This window comes from Scardinius erythrophthalmus (genome assembly GCF_964197995.2).
Source record: "Scardinius erythrophthalmus genome assembly, chromosome: 20".
In the NCBI taxonomy this organism is placed as follows: domain Eukaryota; kingdom Metazoa; phylum Chordata; class Actinopteri; order Cypriniformes; family Leuciscidae; genus Scardinius; species Scardinius erythrophthalmus.
In genome coordinates, this window is record NC_138240.1 from 18,903,162 (window position 1) to 18,921,997 (window position 18,836).

The 18,836-nt window shown below is 36.7% G+C and overlaps 1 protein-coding gene across 2 annotated transcripts in view; it reads left to right on the top strand.

Annotated features, from left to right (window-relative positions):
• The window catches only part of hmcn2 (hemicentin 2), a 95,831-nt gene that overhangs the window by 2,669 nt on the left and 74,326 nt on the right, over positions 1–18,836 (top strand). For both annotated transcript variants that reach the window (XM_081349185.1, XM_081349186.1), the window contains exons 2-15: positions 403–473; positions 1,724–1,882; positions 2,104–2,226; positions 9,483–9,654; positions 9,785–9,891; positions 10,008–10,128; positions 10,742–11,005; positions 11,441–11,585; positions 12,609–12,730; positions 14,010–14,282; positions 15,244–15,385; positions 15,714–15,841; positions 17,130–17,243; positions 18,155–18,313. In XM_081349185.1, coding sequence (XP_081205311.1) covers positions 403–473; positions 1,724–1,882; positions 2,104–2,226; positions 9,483–9,654; positions 9,785–9,891; positions 10,008–10,128; positions 10,742–11,005; positions 11,441–11,585; positions 12,609–12,730; positions 14,010–14,282; positions 15,244–15,385; positions 15,714–15,841; positions 17,130–17,243; positions 18,155–18,313 — 2,100 coding nt within the window. The remainder of the gene's footprint in view (positions 1–402; positions 474–1,723; positions 1,883–2,103; positions 2,227–9,482; positions 9,655–9,784; positions 9,892–10,007; positions 10,129–10,741; positions 11,006–11,440; positions 11,586–12,608; positions 12,731–14,009; positions 14,283–15,243; positions 15,386–15,713; positions 15,842–17,129; positions 17,244–18,154; positions 18,314–18,836) is intronic.

Genomic DNA, 18,836 nt, shown 5'->3' on the forward strand with positions numbered 1-18,836 from the left:
GGTCTATCATTTATTTTCTCAGCTGTCAAACGTTTCAGGACAGTCATTTGTAACCGCAGATGTTGATGAGGTAGAATCCTGGACAAATGTGTTTCGTGATTGGGAGTTGGCTGGGTCTGTATCTAGAAAGAGACTTGAGACACTCGTTAGTAGGGTTGTATCTGAGGAAGGGGCTTTAGTTGGACATAATCCTCACTGTTTCAACTTCATTAATGAGGGTGAAGAAGGTTAATCTTTTCAAAACTCCTACTCCCCAGGGATTTGTTTGTTGAAGTGTTGTGATAGACTTAGCAAGCACTCAATGAAGGGCTCCAAAAGGACGGTAACCTGAACCTTCAGATTGTGCACACAGTTGATATTGTAAAATAGATGCTTCTTGATTTCTTTGTTTTTCCTCACCAGACATCGGCCCTGTTTCCATCACTACTGACCCTAAGAAGTTCCAGAAGGATCTTCAAGAGCTGTTTGTTCAGGTGGGCAACAGACTATAAAAAAGCAACTTTTCAGAGGAAAAATAACCCTATTGTAATTTATTTAATAGGGATTCACCTATGGTTTGCTGGTCTAGCTATTCTCCCAAGGTGATTTTCAAACGGTTTAACTGGTTTTAAGTTTAAGCCCCAAATCCCCTTAAAACAGACCAGCAGAGAATGTTTATAGAATATAATTAATATTTATAACGCCCATTTATACGTATAAATAATTTATAACACCTTATTTGTTTAATAGAGATTAATCATTTTTATTTGATAAGGATTTAGCAGTGCTAAGAATGATTACATTATTTGATAGTAATTAACTGATATTTAAATTCAGGCTAGTATCAATAAACCGATAATTATTTTAATGGCTGATAACTGATGAATGGCCGATGTTGAAAATTTATTCTGTTTTGACAAAATAAATGAGACACTTTAAAACACTTTAAAAAAACAATCATTGTAAGTGCTACAAGGGCAATTAGACATCACAACATTAGAATGTACAGTGTGAAAAATTATTCATTTTGAAATTTGCTGAAGATTACATTTAATAGTGTTATTAATTTTTTAGTTAAAGTTGTATAAGTTGTGAGTTAAAGTATTAATAACTTTGAGTGTTACATGATGGTCAACGCTGCTAAATGAAAAATAGAAATTAGATAAATAATACTCTAAATAACTGAGATAGATTGATACAGTGTCAAGTTTACATATTCAAATCATCTGCAAATAATCTTTGCTCCAGTTAGCATAATTTCTTAATTTCTCAAACTGCATTAACTTGCTGAAATGATGGCCTGGCTTTAGTTATTGGTGATTACTGCAACTCAAACGCTGCTCTGCCAGCATCCGCTTCCTCTATCCAAAATGCTGTCGTCCGCTCATCTTCAACCTCCAGACCCCCATAGTTACCTTTACTCAGGTGTTTACACTTGTATTCTTTAGCAGCAAGAGACACAGCAGTCGTTGGCCTCTTCCTTCATAAATCATCATCGAATCATATTCTGTACTCTGTGTTCTTATTTGCTCTCTGTGGCTTCTGCTGAGTATCTTGGCTCATCTCAGCACTTGATCTGTCTTCAGCGCAAAATTTTTATTAGCAGTCTGTTCTTATTGTCCCTTTGGGCTCTAAAGTAAGTACTAGAACTTGTACCCGGGCCAATACAATATGTGCTTTTTTGTGCTCTGGTCAGTGCATAAATGTCGATGTCAACGATGAAGGCCTTGTTGTTCCCTCTCAGGGTGGAGGGGATTGTCCGGAGATGAGCATTGGGGCCATCAAGAAGGCTCTGGAGGTCTCGCTACCTGGATCCTTCATCTATGTTTTCACAGATGCCAGAGCCAAAGATTATCGCCTGAAAAGAGATGTTCTTCAGTTAGTACAGCTCCGACAGTCTCAGGTACCGACGGCAGTTTGAAAAATCTTTTTGCAGAAATTACTTCACCTTTAAATATTGAACATTCAGGTTGTGAAGTTATAAGCCATATATCTAAATATCTCACAGCCCATTTCAAAAATCCATTTGCTCTTCATGGAATATACCCCAGTGTTGACATTTAATCCCAACACCCAACCCCCCTACCAAACACTCACACTAATAAACGTCCCCTCTGAATCCAGGTTGTGTTTGTGTTGACGGGGGACTGTGGGGATCGCTCCCAGCCGGGATACAGAGCCTACGAGGAGATTGCTGCCACCAGCTCCGGTCAAATTTTTCACCTGGATAAACAGCAAGTCAATGAGGTGAGACGCATGAACTCATATGACATTCATATGTATGTAAATTGCAGACACATTGGGCAGTATAGTGGTGTGATGTGTAAGTTTAGTATGGCACCATCATTTTTTTGTCTTTATTGTGCACCAAAAAAAAATAAAAAAAAAATAAAATGTGATTTTTTAATCAATTAATATATTTTTTTTTGTGCTGTCAAACCGATTAATCGCGATTAATCGCATCTAACATAAAAGTTTTTGTTTATATCATATATTTGTGTATGTGTGTGTATATATATATATATATATATACACACACACACACACACACACACACATATATATAATATACTGTATATATAAATATATACACACACATATATAAACAAAAACTTTTGTGTTAGGTGCGAGACAGCATTAATCAATTTGACAGCGCTAATATTTTTTTATATTCACCAGCAACTGTTGCTTATCCATTGGGTTTAAACTTTTTGATTCACAAAAAAGAAAAAAAGAAGAAAAAAGTCACAAAAAAACGTTTCTCAAGCAAAATGTTTTTAAACTCAATAGTAGAAAGAAAGAAAGAAAGAAAAATTTTCTGGAAAAAAAGACATTGGTTGTTTTGCTTGCAATTTTTTTGGACGCACAATGAAGAAAAAAATAACTTCATTATCTAGAAGTACAGTGCTCATTCAGTGTGTAATGTGGCTTGGTTTCAATGGTCGATGAAAGCTGCCACTCGAATGGACTAACCAGATGTGAAGGACATGTGAAGGAACTATATCTGCCACAACATTAACTGTACAGCAGTGTTTTGAATGCAAAATCCACTTTACTCAATAATCTGAAAGGGCACATATTTCAGTCTGTGTTTCATGGTATGCAGACTAAAATGAAGCATGTTTGGTCATAGTGAGACATGAAATAAAGCAGACCTTCCTCTTTGTGAGACAGTGGTATCATGCATGTCAACACAGGACATAGCAGAGCCGGAGTCTTCCAGCAACAACTATGGAAAAAGTTATCCATAAGACAACAAGGCAAAAAGGCCTGAAAAGTAAAGAAAAGCATGTTTGCGGATGTATATTTGTAATTGGATATGTGTGTGCAATTGATTTATGGTCCCGTGGAGGTGGGCAGCTGATGGTAGTTGTATTTGAGAGCTTTACCACCTGTACCTGTTGGTGAGAGTGTCTGCGCTCAGGATGACTGGGCAACCTCGAGCTGTTAACACTCTCCAACACCCCTGCTGCTCTGTGAGAATGGTAACAAGGTCAGGGTCACACAGTTGGTCTTAGAGCTCTGACAGTTTACTTTCATCCCGCAGACATTCACCAAGAAGTCTAAAGGCCCAGGTTACTTCACCGTCCACATTTCGCTCCGGAAACAGCCTTTCAAAGTCAACTACTTTGGCCATGAACTAATCCTTTAAGCTCTGTAAATTCTCTGTATATGCTGCTTAAATAACTTCTTGTGTCAAATTTAAACATCTTTTATATGGTTCGGTTACACAGCGCCCCATACAGGTTCTTCCCAGTGTTCTTCATCCCTAGTTAATACATGTTCCTAAATTCTCCAACATTTTATATCCAAGTATGAAAACACACTCCCATGTCAGGTGCATTTTTTACTTTTGATTAGTCTATGGGTGGGATTTTGAAAAACGAATGAAGGCAAATCCGTAAATCCGCAGAAACCTCAAGATTGCTCTCCACATCTACCCTCAATGGTTCTTCTCTGATAGGAGTTAAATAAGCAAGAGCCAAATCAAATACACACAGCGCTTTGTCATTTTTTTGGGAGGGGAAGGGGGCAAAGAGAGAAGGCAGGGCTTATTTTACTTAGTAATCCCGGATATGATCTATCATGCCTGCTCTATCCAGCACAGCTGCCTGTCCAGCGTCCAGGTTGGACGTCTCCAACAGACAGCTCTTTGTGGAGCTGAAGGAGGAGGCACTACTTAAACAAAGGACGGTGCTCAGCTTAATCACTGGAGTGATTTGCAGATAAAGCTTTATGAAAGCGTATCGGTGCTTTAAAGAGTCTAATGGTTTGGCTGAATCCCCAGGCCGGCCAAAGTCAAGGTGAAGGTGGAGATTTGGGTACTTTATTGACAGAAGACTTTATTGGCAGTAGACTTTAGGGTAACACTGTTTTTTTACAGTGTCCTTGTTACACGTTACATACTATATAGTAATTGCTATTTGTACATAATTACATGCAACTAACCCCAAACCACACCCTTATCCTAACCCTAACCCATGTAGTTAATTATCATTACTCAGTACTCAGTACTCAGTACAGTATGTATATTTCAATGTAACACGGACACCTTAAAATAAAGTGTAACCAACTTTAGTATTGATGGAAAATCAGGGACTTTTTCCAGTTTGTGGATAAAGAGATGGAGGGAGGACACCCTGTTACATATTGAGTGTTGCATTTGAAGCCTGGCCTATATTTAGATCTGTATAGTATCATATTTATTTATTTAAATATTGTAAAGATGCTGAATGTACATTGCAAAGCCATAAAAAATCATTGGCATCATGTAATTGTACTTTACATTTTCATTTTTAGTTGAATTGATAGAGACAATTTTGCTGAACTTTAGCTTTTTAATAGATTTGATTGACGTTGACCCCTTGGGGTCACAGACCTGTATGAAGACCCCTGATTTTAACAAGAGTGATTCTCACTAATCCACCAATTGTTCAGAAATTTGACGTAGTCACAGAAATATGCATGAATTGTTTTAGCTGAACAAAGGAAAATGTCATGTAAATCACTAAAGAGAATGGAGGGATGAGAATTTAAAGCAATAATCCCCTTGAAGCTGTGTTTTACAGTGCATTTAGAACAGCTAAGGGGCGTTATTAGGCACGACGTGAAGCGGAGTAATACTAATGTAATGCGGTCACAGGTGTATGTTTGTTGAGTAATTTGCAACGGCTTCGAATGCGGCTCAACCAATCAGAATCAAGGACCAGAACCATCCGTTTTATAATTATTAATACAGTATCTCTACCTTTGCAACAGCTTATTATGCAAAACTTCCATCCAATTGAACACATTCACAGTCAAAGTGGTTCAACACCACTTAAACTAGCACATGGACATTGCCCACAGGTGTTTTCAATCGGACAGACCTAACAGCAAGAGTGTCTGTGCAAGTGTAACTAGATCCAGTCTAGTCTGGATCTCCTGCTCTGTTTTTGTCATAGGTGACCAAAGTCTTGTCTGTAATATGGAGAACCTTTGTGGGCCACCTTTGAGAGAGGAAGAAAAATGTATTGCTTTGGTGTCAAAAGACAAGCAAGTTTTAGACATTCTCCAGTGAATAGATGAAATAAAAACCATCGGAACTAAGTTCGAGACTTAATTGTCTTGGTCCCTACATTAACACATTTGGCAGATACTTTATCTAAAACGAGTTACAGTGCATCCAACGCACACTTTTTGGTTGGATGTGTGTTTCCTGGATCCCTATACTACAGTATATTTCCAGTAGAGCATTAAAGGGCATTCGACCCAAAAACTCAAATTCTGTCATCATTTACTCAACGTCATGTCATTCTAAACCTGCAAGACTTTTTTTCTCCTGTAGAGCACCAAAGAAGAAATGTTGATGAATGTCCTTGCCGCTCTTTACCATATAATTAAAGTGAATGCGGGGACTTATAAAAAATAATAAAAATCAACTAAATTCCTAAATTCCTGGTATTTTTTTCACTCGTGGCTTCAGATGACTGGGATCATATCGCATTATTCACATCGACTAGTTCTATGATACTTTTATGGTGCTTTTTTGGGTTCTGGGTTATTTGGCAACCCAGAGCTGGGTAAATATTGGACAGAACACATGCTGACCCAGCTTATTGGGTTCATTCACCCATTTGCTGGGTTGTTTTTTGACAGTGCTGGGTCAGTAAACTGATATTGAAGGTTTTTCATTTTTAATAATAATAATAAAATAGGACAGGAGCAGTTCATATTCAATATTTTGTACACTAAGTGCAAATAGCTCGCCTTTTTGGCAGAGGCTATTTACACTAACTCCGCCTACTGATGTCTGGTTGGGCCAAACAAAATTACGGAAGATGCTAGATTGACAATAGCAGTAATAGTGTAGGGGTAAGGCGTGAGGTTAAAAGTTTCTGACGCAAATTGACCTGAGTTCGAATCTGCTTTTTGCCAAACTCGCTTTACTCCCTTTTCCCATCACATATCACATTGGAAAGGTATTTATTTTCAATAAAAAGGTTGAAAATATTCTAAAAGTGTAAAAAATGTGTGTTTAATAATAAAGTGTTTATCGGATAGGTTTAGAGGTTGGTGTAGGGAGGGCTTTATTAGCCCAATAAGGTGGCATCCATATAATTTTAATAAATATGATAATTTACATTATATTTGTTATTATTGCATAAAGTTTAATGTACAACAACACTGAGGTGCAAATAGTATCTGCCACTATTTATAAGCATCTTACTACTATTTACACTTATTGTCAAATATAAATAGAATAGTAATAAAATCTAAACTTAGTGTGTAAATAGCAGCTGCCTATTTTTTATTCAATGGCAAGTCAGTCTTTTACAATCATAAAATACTCTACACAAAATCTGTAGAAAGAAAATTGATATCAGTAAGCTGTTCCAATTCATTAAATGACAATCTTATATATTCATGTTTGAAAAATTACATCAAAAACAGCTTTACCTTGTGCCATCTCATCTGTCTGACATTTAAGTGAAACTTCCTGGTTGCACAGGCCACTCATGTTCGCTTTGAGTGTAGATCTGGTGTATGCTACGTTTGTAGAAGGCTAGTTCCAAGCAGGCGTTAGCTGTGGCGTAAACTGTGAGACTACAGATGTTTTCCTATTTGTACAGTAATAATTTGATAGAAATACAATGTAATACAAACCTTAATTTCATTCAGGAAATATCCCCTCAAGAAGTTTTCTCTCAGAACAGAACTACACAACATTGGGTTACATTGACCCAGTTCCAGTTCAGGTGGTTCATCATTTGTATTGGCATTAAAAATGACCCAGCAGCTGCGTTACAGAAACCCAGCACCTGGGTAAAAATATTACAAATAACCCAATAAAATGACCGGGCTGGCTGAACAGGCTGAACCCAGCATTTGGTTTAAAAACATAACCCAGCATTTTTTAGAATGCATTCACTTTCATTATGAGCTGATTCTTAAACGTTGTATCCTCTTGTGTTCCTTGGAGGAACAAGTCACGGAACCACATGTATGTGAGTAATTGATGACTTTTGGGTCATTTATTATTTATTTTAGGTGAACTGTCCCTTTAAACCATCAGTTATACAAACAGTGTGGGTGCTTAGTTGGAATTCGGCTGATCCTCAGCTGACCTCCACATCCTTTTCACGTATGCTTCCCGACCAACACTCCTCCACAACTAATCTTTGAAACATGACAGTTCAACTTCCAGAGGAAGCCAGTCTGTTGCCTCCCATTAAGGTTCGTCACACTGGATATGGTTTCAGGATCCTTTTGACTATGATGTTCTCTTTTGAGGGGTAGCTTTCAAACCTTTCCGGGACACACGCAGGCCGTTATCTGAACATAGTTAACCTTATATTCCTCCGCTGCTGTCTTTTTGTATATTATCTATTACTAGTTTAATCTTCCCGACTCCCATGAGGCATCCATTGAAACAGACACTGGTGTGAGGCAGATGTAGGTCATTGGTGAGCTTTTTGCTGCTCTGTGGGGGATAGTTGCACATGTGGCACTCATTACAGCTGTTTCCAGTTGTAAACTCCGAAAGGAACCAGCTGCCGTCTGCAGCCAAAGAGAGTGAGAGAGATCTAGAGAGAAAGAAATAGGGGAGAATCTGAGTAATGAAATTATCAAAGGCTACACTCGCTCCAATTTTCTCTCTCATCCCTAAATATATAAAGATGTGTTAAATAAGCGTCATTCTCACAGGCTTACTGAAGTGATGTTTTCGTTCAGTGGTATGGACACAGAGCAGCCATTATGTCTGTAGTCAATACACAAAGTTCAGAACAAATACACACAGCTGTCTCTAAAGAAGTTAATGGTTGAACTCTAAAAAAACTGAGGAAACAGTTTAAGTTGTTTGTCTAAGGGACATAAAGTTGGTGTTAAGTGTAAATGACTTCTCACAGATCATTGTAGTGCATTCATACAGTTGTTCTGTCAGATAATGGACATAAATTCACATTACCGGCCAAAGAAGACTCATCATCTCCTAGTGCACATTCTGCTTTTTTTTGTTCATGCACCTTGCAATATTCAAAATGAATGAGATTAAAAGGGATAGTTAATGCTCAAAAATGAACATTCTGCCATCATTTACTCACCTGCATGTTGTTATAAACCTTTGTGACTTTCTTTCTGTTTTGTAACAAAAAATTAAAAGATGCAATACACCATAAAAGTGTCAAAAAAGTGGTGCATCCAATGGCTGAGAAGGCTGAAGGCATCAGCTGGCTGAAAAGACTTAGTGAATAAAAACTTAATTTGAGTTAGTTCTCCACACACAGCTATCATATGACTTCAGAAGCATATATTGACCATTACCATGATACTTTTATGTTGCTCTTTGTGCTTATTTTGTGATCCATAAAAAAGTCATACAGGGTTGGAAAGCCATGAGCGTGAGTAAATGATGAAATAACTTTCTTTTTAAGCCCTCCATGTCTATTTTTGATGCTGCTTGTCTCATCTGCAATGGTTTCAGAATGACTAATGCATTACCTGTACTTTTTGCCATGTACTGTTAATATATCTACTGTGATCCCTGTGATCGTTTTGGGTGAAAAGCAATCCTTTACTGTTTGACTGTTTGTGCTGGTCTTTGAGAATTTTATAGCTTGTCAGCCCAGGAATAGTTTGCATTCTCTCTCTGATAGATGATCTGACCTCATTTCCTCACTGTTTAATAAGGATCTGCTTGTGACATACCTCTGTGAGACAGTCTGCATGAACAGAGATGATGTCACCGAGATCCTACCTTGCCTGTATTTAACATCTTTGAATAGATTCATGTCAGAGCTTTTGGTCATAGACATGACTTTCTTTCTTATGCAGAACACAAAAGAATATATTTAGGGGAATGTTTAAGCTGCTCTCCCCATACAGTGTGAATGGAGATCCCAGCTGTCCTTTGTTCTTTTCCACAAATAAGATTTATAATGTCCAATAATGTTATTTTCTTTTCTTTTTTTACACAATGAAACCTCTTCTCTACTTTTGACAATTCATTTGGTTTTGTTTAGGTTCTTAAATGGGTTGAGGAAACTGTCCAGGCCATGAAGGTCCACCTTCTTTCATCTGACCATGAAACTGCCCAGGAGACCCAGTGGGAGGTGCCCTTTGACCCTAGTTTAAAAGAAGTCACTGTGTCACTGAGTGGTCCAGCACCTCAAATTGAGCTCATAGACCCTCTTGGTAGGAACATGCTATTGTTTTGTATTGAATGGTTGTTCATGCCTTTTCACTTAAAGGAGTATAAGTTATTGTACTTTGCAAATAACCCCTATTACTAAACCTTTTGAAATTGTTATTTTAATAATTATAGGCCGTATAGTTGGAGAGAGGCAGGGTCTAACAGAACTGCTCAACATCCCAAACTCAGCACGGGTGGTCAACCTAAAGAACCCTCGACCTGGACCATGGACATTAAAGGTAACACCTGAAAGCTTTGAACAGTGATGCTAGATCATATTTAAAATTTAGGTATATACATAACACATCCTTCTGTAAAATGTCAATGATTGAAACCTGCTTTTTCTCTTGTCTAGGTGGGATGCAGTGGGAGACACACACTCAGAGTAACAGGTGTGAGCAACCTGGACTTCAGGGCAGGTTTCTCTAGTATACCTGTCACAGAGTTCATCAGGACCAGAGAGAGACCTATTAAAGGTATTACTACATCAACATTTGGTACATAGCCCTTTTCCACTGTTGGATGATGGAGTGATAGTAAAAAAAAAATTCTAATTGCCTAAAAATACTAAATAAATACTAATATATATATATATATATATATATATATATATATATATATATATATATATATATATATATATATATATATATATATATATATATATATATGAAGAGTTCAGATGCAAAAGCCTCTAAATGCCATCTGAAATTTTCTTCTAGAATGATCATTTTTATCAAGCTCATATATTTAAATTCAATAATTTCACTTAAATGGCAATGAAGATTACCTATTAATTGTCATTTAAGTGAAATTACTGAACTTAAATATACGAGCTTGATAAAAATGATCATTCTAGAAGAAGATTTCAGATGGCACTTAGAGGCTTTTGCATCTGAACTCTTCATATATATATATATATATATATATATATATATATATATAATTAATCATCTTTTTAATGTTAAAAAGTCATTTAATAATTGCTCCAGCCACATTTTGATGGAAAAAGGGTAATACCCAGTTTGTGCCAGAACTGCCTTAACTGTATTAAGAATTATATTTTAAATGCATCCCATTTTCCTCCAGGTGTACCCGCTCATGTGATTTTGAAGTGTTCAGGTCTGAAGCCTCCAGGTCTGGTTACCAATATGGAGTTAGTATCTTTAGGGGGGCGCTCGTTGCGTATCATCCCTGTGCCTTTGCCTGGCGATGGAGGCTCAGGAGGTATTTGGAGCATCCCGCAGTTTCGAACACCCTCTCAGAGCTTCTTCCTCAAAGTGTCTGGAAATGATGGAGAAGGCTACAACTTTCAGAGACTGTCTAGTGTGTCATATACCAACATCATCCCAGGTGAGTCTCTTTCAACATCCCAGATGAGTGTTTTTTTTTCTAGGTTTTGTTTTGTTTTGTTTTGTTTGCATTTAAGTTGCATTCAAAATACATTAGACTCACTTTGAACAGTTTAAACACTTGTTTAAATACTTTTTTTTTATTTTTTTCGCTTTGTTTTGTTTTGTTAGCATTCAAGTTGCATTCAAAATCCACTGGACTCAGTTTGAACTTTGAATAGTTTAAATACTGTTTAAATACTTTGTGATTTTTGTTTTGTTTTGTGCGCATTCAAAATCCACTGGACTCAGTTTGAACTTTGAACAGTTTAAACTGTTTAAATACTTTTTAGTTTTTGTTTTGTTTTGTTTTTTAAAAAGGCATTGTTTATGTTGTGTTGTTGTTAACCCAGCTGTAATGATCTAGTTTAACCTTTGGCCCCCTCTCACCTTACAGAGCCTCCACTGGTGAGTATGCCCACTGTGATAAGAGGGTTCTACATGCAGCCTGCTACGATTGACTGCTCTGTGGAGAGTGACCTGCCATATAAACTGAGATTCACCAAAGGCGGAAGAACAATAGGAGAGGAAAGAACCTATGAGTGAGGCTCTTCTCAAATATTATATATATATATTTTTTTTTGCTGTCCCCTTTCTCTATTCCATCTGTTTCAGTTTCTTTTGTACTTTCCCTTTTTCTTCTTTTTAGAGTGCTTTTAGATATTGTTGATAATCAAAATATTAACCTAGCATGAAGCATAGCTAGTTTCAAATGGCTGCATTCCTCCTTAAAATGGTATTTTTGGCCTGGCTCAGAGGATCTTCCTGAGCTAACAATTAAAATCATACAACTATTCCATAATTTTGTCATAATCTGTTGAATTGATATTTATTGTTTTAAAAGTTTTTTTTTTTTCATTAGTAATTATTACTGGAAAATAACAAAATCACTAATTTAAACTGGATTTTTTTTTATTCCATTTGGACGAGTTTCAAATATTGGTAACAGGGTAATAAACAATTGCAAACCTCAAATTAAGTGAAAAAAAAACAGCTGTCATAAAATGTACGATCTCTTTTATTTTCTAAAGGCTAAGCACCTCTTTTCAGGCCACTCGCCTTTCTCTTTCTCGCATATCTATATCTCTCTCATTTCAAACATGTACAAACCCTTTTGCAGGCATTCTCTATGGCCTTAAATAAACATAATGGAGGAGATGTTAAAGTGAACATTTGCTGGGCAATTTTTTGCTCCGTTTGATACCATGTGCTGACATGGGCATTCATTTACAGTCGAAATTTAACCTAACCCAAGAAGGATTTGTGAGTTTTCACTGACATATCAATCTTGGAATGAACAGCAGGGGTTGTGTGTATTGCACAAAAGGAAGTCATCATGAAAAATGATTTCCCTATAAAGGGCACTCTGTTTTGAATTACAGTTTGAACATGAAATAATACTGACTTATAGTGAAAGGTATTCTGTGCAAGCTAGTTGTTAGTGACATCAGAGATTTGTTAATTCACGTTATGTGAATTTCTGCGTAGGCTAAATGCATGTTTGTGATCAAAGGCTGCACTTTTGGACTCATCACTTAAACCTGCTAATTTTTTTGTAATTGAAGGTCTCCAGTTAAAGCATCATGGGAAATTCCACATGCCTCAGGCAATGATGAGGGAGCATATGAATGTGTGGCCCAGAGCACTGCAGGCATGGGACGAGCTCTCACGCAACTCACTGTTAGAGGTATTGCATGGACACACATTTTACATACTTTTTCCTGCACCATTCACAATCTTGTATTCACACCCACACCCTCAAACCTAGTTTATACTTCACACGTCCGCACAAGCACGAGGGTGCATGTGCCAAAAGTGCCATTATGTAGTGCTTCACAATGCTCTACTTCGGACCATCATGAACCACATTTTGTTTTCCAGTAAAATATTTGAACATCCTCAAAACAAGACACATTCAGAACCAATGTTGTGTAAGACTGTGTTTACTGTTTTCAGAAGCATATATATATATATATATATATGGCAAATTGATTTTTCTTGGTTAAGGGGGAAAATATTTTATTTTAAAGGTTTTATTTTTATAAAAAAAAAAATTGGGGTTACAGCTAAATGCAGCTGTTTTAGTAAATTATTTTAATAAAATTATTATAATAAAATAAATAAATAAATGTATGTTAAATATTTTATATGTGAAATAAATATTAAATAAAAACATTTATTAATTATTAATTCTTTTTGTATAATTAAATTATATTAAGTTAATTTATATTTATAGTTTATATTAGTTAGTTAATAGTTTATATTAATATAAAATAAATACACGTATGTAAAATGGTAAATATTAAATATAAAATTATTATTATAAAATATATTAAATGTATTTGTGAAAAATTTGATATATTCAATAAATACGAAACATAACAATAATAAAATAATTGTAAATGTAAGAATTTAGAGCCAGAGACACAGTCAGAGTATTTTGTTGGTTTCCACTTTTTGTATATGACCAAAGAAAAGTAATTTACATTTAGTTTTGTTTTGTTGTTTTGTTTTTTTCCTTGCTAGGTTAATGTTCACTGGGAACATGAAGTTTTCTTTTCTTTTGGCAAGGTTTATGTAAAATGTAAATACTATTTTTAACAGCTGTTTCTTGCTGGTTAAGCAAATATTTTCTGCACACTACCTTCTGTTGTTGCGGAAAATAGTTCAATGTGGAACGTGTCAAGTATAAATGCCTCTTGAGCATCGTGAACTAAGTGCACAGTCTGCAGAGAGTCATGTGAAAGTATAAACAAGGCTTCAGCTTGCTAAGGAGGGTGTAATCTCCAGAATTAAAGGAAATTGTAAATGAGAAAAGCTTTTTGCAATGAAATTGTAAGTCACTGCCAAAAAGTCTTTATTTGACTTCTATGGTAACATTAAACTAATTAGAGATTTGTTGCCTCACATACATTGTATTTTAATATCTCTTTTAAAGCATGTCATCATCGTTTCTCTTAATGTAGAGCCCCCTCCTGTTCTGCATCCTCCGGTGAATGTGACTTCATCCCCGGGGACAGTGGCAGTGCTGTCCTGCCAGGTTCAAGGCTCTGTGCGGCATAATCTGACCTGGTATCTGGCTGGTAGTGCTTTATCGTCCCACTCAGGAAGGGTGAAAGTACTGGCCAATTCCTCTCTGGAGATCAATTGGGTTCGCAGCCAGGATGCTGGACCTTACCAGTGCAGAGCCACAAACGCCCATGGAGAGAGTCAGGCTGTCGTATGGCTGGTGGTCCTAGGTATTCTACAGCACCTGGTCAAACACTCAGCTCCTGCAGCCTCATGTGTTTTCCATCACAACTCTCCAAACCACAGCGCAAGTTCTACATAGCCAGCAAGATTGAGCCCTGCATGTTTCGAATAAGCAAGATTAATGTGATTTTAGATTGGCGGTTCCTTTTGGAGACAAATAAAATAGCCGAACAAATGGATGAAGTGTATTTCACTGTGAGCCACTTTCAACATGTGCAGTTAGACTTGCACCATTATTATACCATTATATAGCGTGTGGAGTTTTCATTATCTATTTGGCCATGTCTGCCGTCTGAAAGGCTTTTTGCCAAGTAATGTGTAGGAATAGAAATGATTTACTTATTACCTCATGCCATTCCAAACCTGTGGGCTTTTATTTTCCCTTGATTACAATTTTTTATCTATCTATCTATCTATCTATCTATCTATCTATCTATCTATCTATCTATCTATCTATCTATCTATCTATCTATCTATCTATCTATCTATCTATCTATCTATCTATCCATCCATCCATCCATCCATCCATCCATCCATCCATCCATCCATCCATCCATCCATCCATCCATCCATCCATCCATCCATCCATCCATCCATCCATCCATCCATCCATCCATCCATCCATCCATCCATCCATCCATCCATCCATCTGTAAAGTCTATAAACTTTTTTTTTCTATTTCTAGTTAATAATAACCATTATATCAATTGGAATTGTGAAGGCATCTCAATTAAATTATGAATGGTGCACATCATTCATCATACTATGAACTGTTACAGAAAGGAATGTAAATGTTCTTCTTTTATGTTCCATGGAAAAAAAGAATACAGCAAATGGGTTTGATTTGGAACGACATGAGGGTGGGTAAATAATGACAGAATGTTCATTTTTGGACAAACTATCCCTTTGAAAACAATGATTCACAGTTTATTTCTGTTTCCTTTACAGAGGCCCCATCTGTGGTTGTTTCCCCTCAGACACAAAGCTTCTCTCTGGGTGCAGAAGTCCGCATCTCCTGTTCGGCATCTGGATCCCCTCCTCCAAAGGTTTTCTGGAGCCATGGCAACATCTTTCTATCCAACCACCATCGGTAGTCAACCAGCTCCCCCTCCCTCGTCTCACTATACATCTACACACTGTTTGAGATGGTTATTTTTATCCACTTTCCTAAAATGGATCATTTATATTTAATTTCTGTTTGAATAAACTGACCGCAAACCAATAACAGTCTGAGATTTGGTCAAGATATCAGAATAAATCTGGCATCGATGCTGTGATCAGTCAGAAGTCAGTTTGATGGAAAGAAAACACTGTTCAGTTTGAAAATACAGTTTGAAAAGTGTTAAACACAATGGTCTCTGTAATATAATCATTACATCAGCAGTCTTTGGTTAATATAACACTGGCTGTGCTTTCAGATTGAGCATCTCTGAGTCTGGCATGCTGAAAATCAGAGGAGCTGTCCCTGAGGATGCTGGGAACTATACGTGCCTGGCCACCAATGAGGCTGGCACTGCATCTCAGTCTGTTACCGTCAGTTATGCAGGTGCTGGAGTCAGTGGCTCTGTTGATGAAATGAGCGCACATAGTAAATCATTCTTATATAAAACTGAGTTAGAGATGGAATATATAACTGACTGACAATAACTTTTATAGAGACAGGACAGCATGCATTAAAATGAAATGAGATTTTAGGTGTTGGCAGGCATATCAAATGCAATATACCAAAATGTTCTATAGCTGCTTCTGTTAAACTGTTTGGCACTCAATTCTTTCCGTGGAATTTTTTCAAGCCACAGAATGTCATACTTAAGTCAAATGGCATACTCAACTCAACTCAACTCAACTCAACTATATACAGTATATATGCAGTAGTCAACATTTGAAGTGGTTCAAAACCTTTCATCAAAGTTATACATGAATTTTGAACAATACCCGTTCTTTGATGAACTTTTTTTGATCCACTTCAAATGTGGACTACTGTATTTTAGTTTGTATATAGTATATATAGTCCATCCATCCATCCATCCATCCATCCATCCATCCATCCATCCATCCATCCATCCATCCATCCATCCATCCATCCATCCATCCATCCATCCATCCATCCATCCATCCATCCATCCATCCATCCATTCATTCATTCATTCAGTCATCATTTATGTATGTGTTGGCAAAGCTTACTTTTCAGCAGCCATTACTCTAGTCTTCACTGTCTCATGATTCTTCAGAAATCAGATTGATGCTCAAGAAACACTTCTTATTATTATCAATGTTGGAAATGTGATGCTTAATGTTTTTATGGAAACTGTGATGAATATTTTTTTCAGGAGTTTAAGATGAGTAGAACGTTGTTTTTTTTAAAAAAAGCATCAACTAAAAAACTATCTTTTGTAACATTATAAATGTGTATTTTTTGATCAGTTTAATGCATCCTTGCTAAATAAAAGTATTAATTTGTTTTGTTTTTTTAAAGGAAGAAAGAAAAGTTTAATAGATGAACCAGAAGTAATGTCAGTTTTGAGTCTTTTTCTTGACACATTATTTGGTTAGACTGCCCAATTTTTAGAAATTTTTCCTTTTCATGTTTCATTTTTTATCATTAGATTAAAAATACAAAATGTTTTTGATCGGGTGATGTGATGGGGTCATGTGACAAAAATGTAACATAGTCAGTAGTTAGCTAGTATTCAATTCTGAGAATAACCATAGACAGATATTCAAATGAAATCTGTCAGGAAGTAGAAACAATTTGTGTGTGGTAATAAAAAAATGACATAAAGTACAGCACACAATACTAGTTTTAATTCCTTTCTCTCTTGTTGTTGTCTCAGAGCCTCCGAGCATCTCAGTGGTACAGCAGGTGGTGATGGTCGTTGCTGGTGAAGATGCCATTCTAGAATGTCAAGCCTCTGGTACTCCTCTTCCATCAGTAAAATGGCAAAAAGGTAAACACTGCCCCTAAAGCCGGGTGCACACTGCGATTTTGGCCACGATTTTGCCGTCTGAGACCAATTTTGCAAATCCTAAAAGATTCCTCTGATCCTAGGCTAAAATCTGAAGTCTTTGATCGTTAGTTTTACATGTTCTCCAACAGCCGATTAATGGCCGTTGCGATCAAATTTTAGCTTGGACGAAATTCTGGCAGTGTCAGAAGATTTTACTCACAGTCCTGCAGTGTGACTTCTCCTATGACGACCGTCAAATTGTCTTTGTTTTTCAAGACAAGCCATGACCAAAATTAACGTTAGAGATTTATTTGTAGCCACCATTTCAATCCCGCATATAATGCAGCTCACTGATTGATGATGTAAAACTCCAGACAGGTTTTCTTGTGTGCGTCCATTTTTAGTGCGTCTTGACTGTCGTACAGTCTGACATTAATGACAACTCAGATCTTACAGACATTTATACAGCGATTATCATGTTCGTACAGTCTGACAAGAAACAATCGTAAAGGACTATTATAAATCGCACAGTGTGCATCCTGCTTAAGGATAATACATGGACCCTCAAGACACCTCACATCTTTTAAAATTTTTGTTGTTGTTTTTTGATGAAAATTATCATTTTTGCCAAATTTATTCATTTTTAAAAGTATTTTTTAACTAAACTGTCATAAAAATTTAGCTGACAAAATAAAATGTAATAACAACAATGTGTCAAACTTTAACCAAATGAAACGTATTAAAGATTCATCAGCATAAAGAAAATGCAACATGATATTATTTCTTCATGGTTAAGAGACTGTTTTTAATTTTCTGAGTTTTAGAGTCTGTTTAGGATATTGCATTAGGTATAGTGGGTTGTTACAGCAACGGCGTATGTTTTCTTTGATTCTTGCACCATCCGTCTTCAGGGGATCTGGATCTGGGAACAGTTCCATTTGCAGAGCAGGATGTCCATCGTGGAACGCTGCGGATCCGTGGGGTTCAGGAACTGGATTCTGGAGAGTATACCTGTGTGGCCTCAAACATTGCCGGGTCCACCTCTGCTGTGGTCATACTGCAGGTGGGAGGTGAGAACAAGACCTCAGCTGCATTACATGCTTATACTATATAAATATTACTGTACAGTTTATACGGAACAGTTTCATTTTATGTGGGCTTTTATTTATTGAGCTCAATGTCGCAGTATTTCTATTGCTTTTCCAAACCTTTGAAGCACATGTAGTTCATAGCATGAATCAAAAACCTTGGACAGAACTATCTGATTTTAAGCAGAGCACACCCATAAGCCCATGGGCTTCTTAACCGCAAGAGGAAATGTTCTCCTGCTCTGTTTTAGCGTGTGAAATTTGGAGAGCGAAATTTGGTTTCAACTTGATATTTGGGAATGTGTTTTTAACAGGACTTTTAACAGCTCCTGACAGCATTCTTAGACTCTAAGTAGCTCATGGCCAATTTATGAGCATGCTTGAATGATCCAGAACAGGGACCATAACTTTGTATAGAACTTGTCTTAAAAGTAAAATGTGTCATTTATGTGCCACTAGCATCATTAATTGTAATTGAACAAATAATGATAGAAATTTTGGTTGA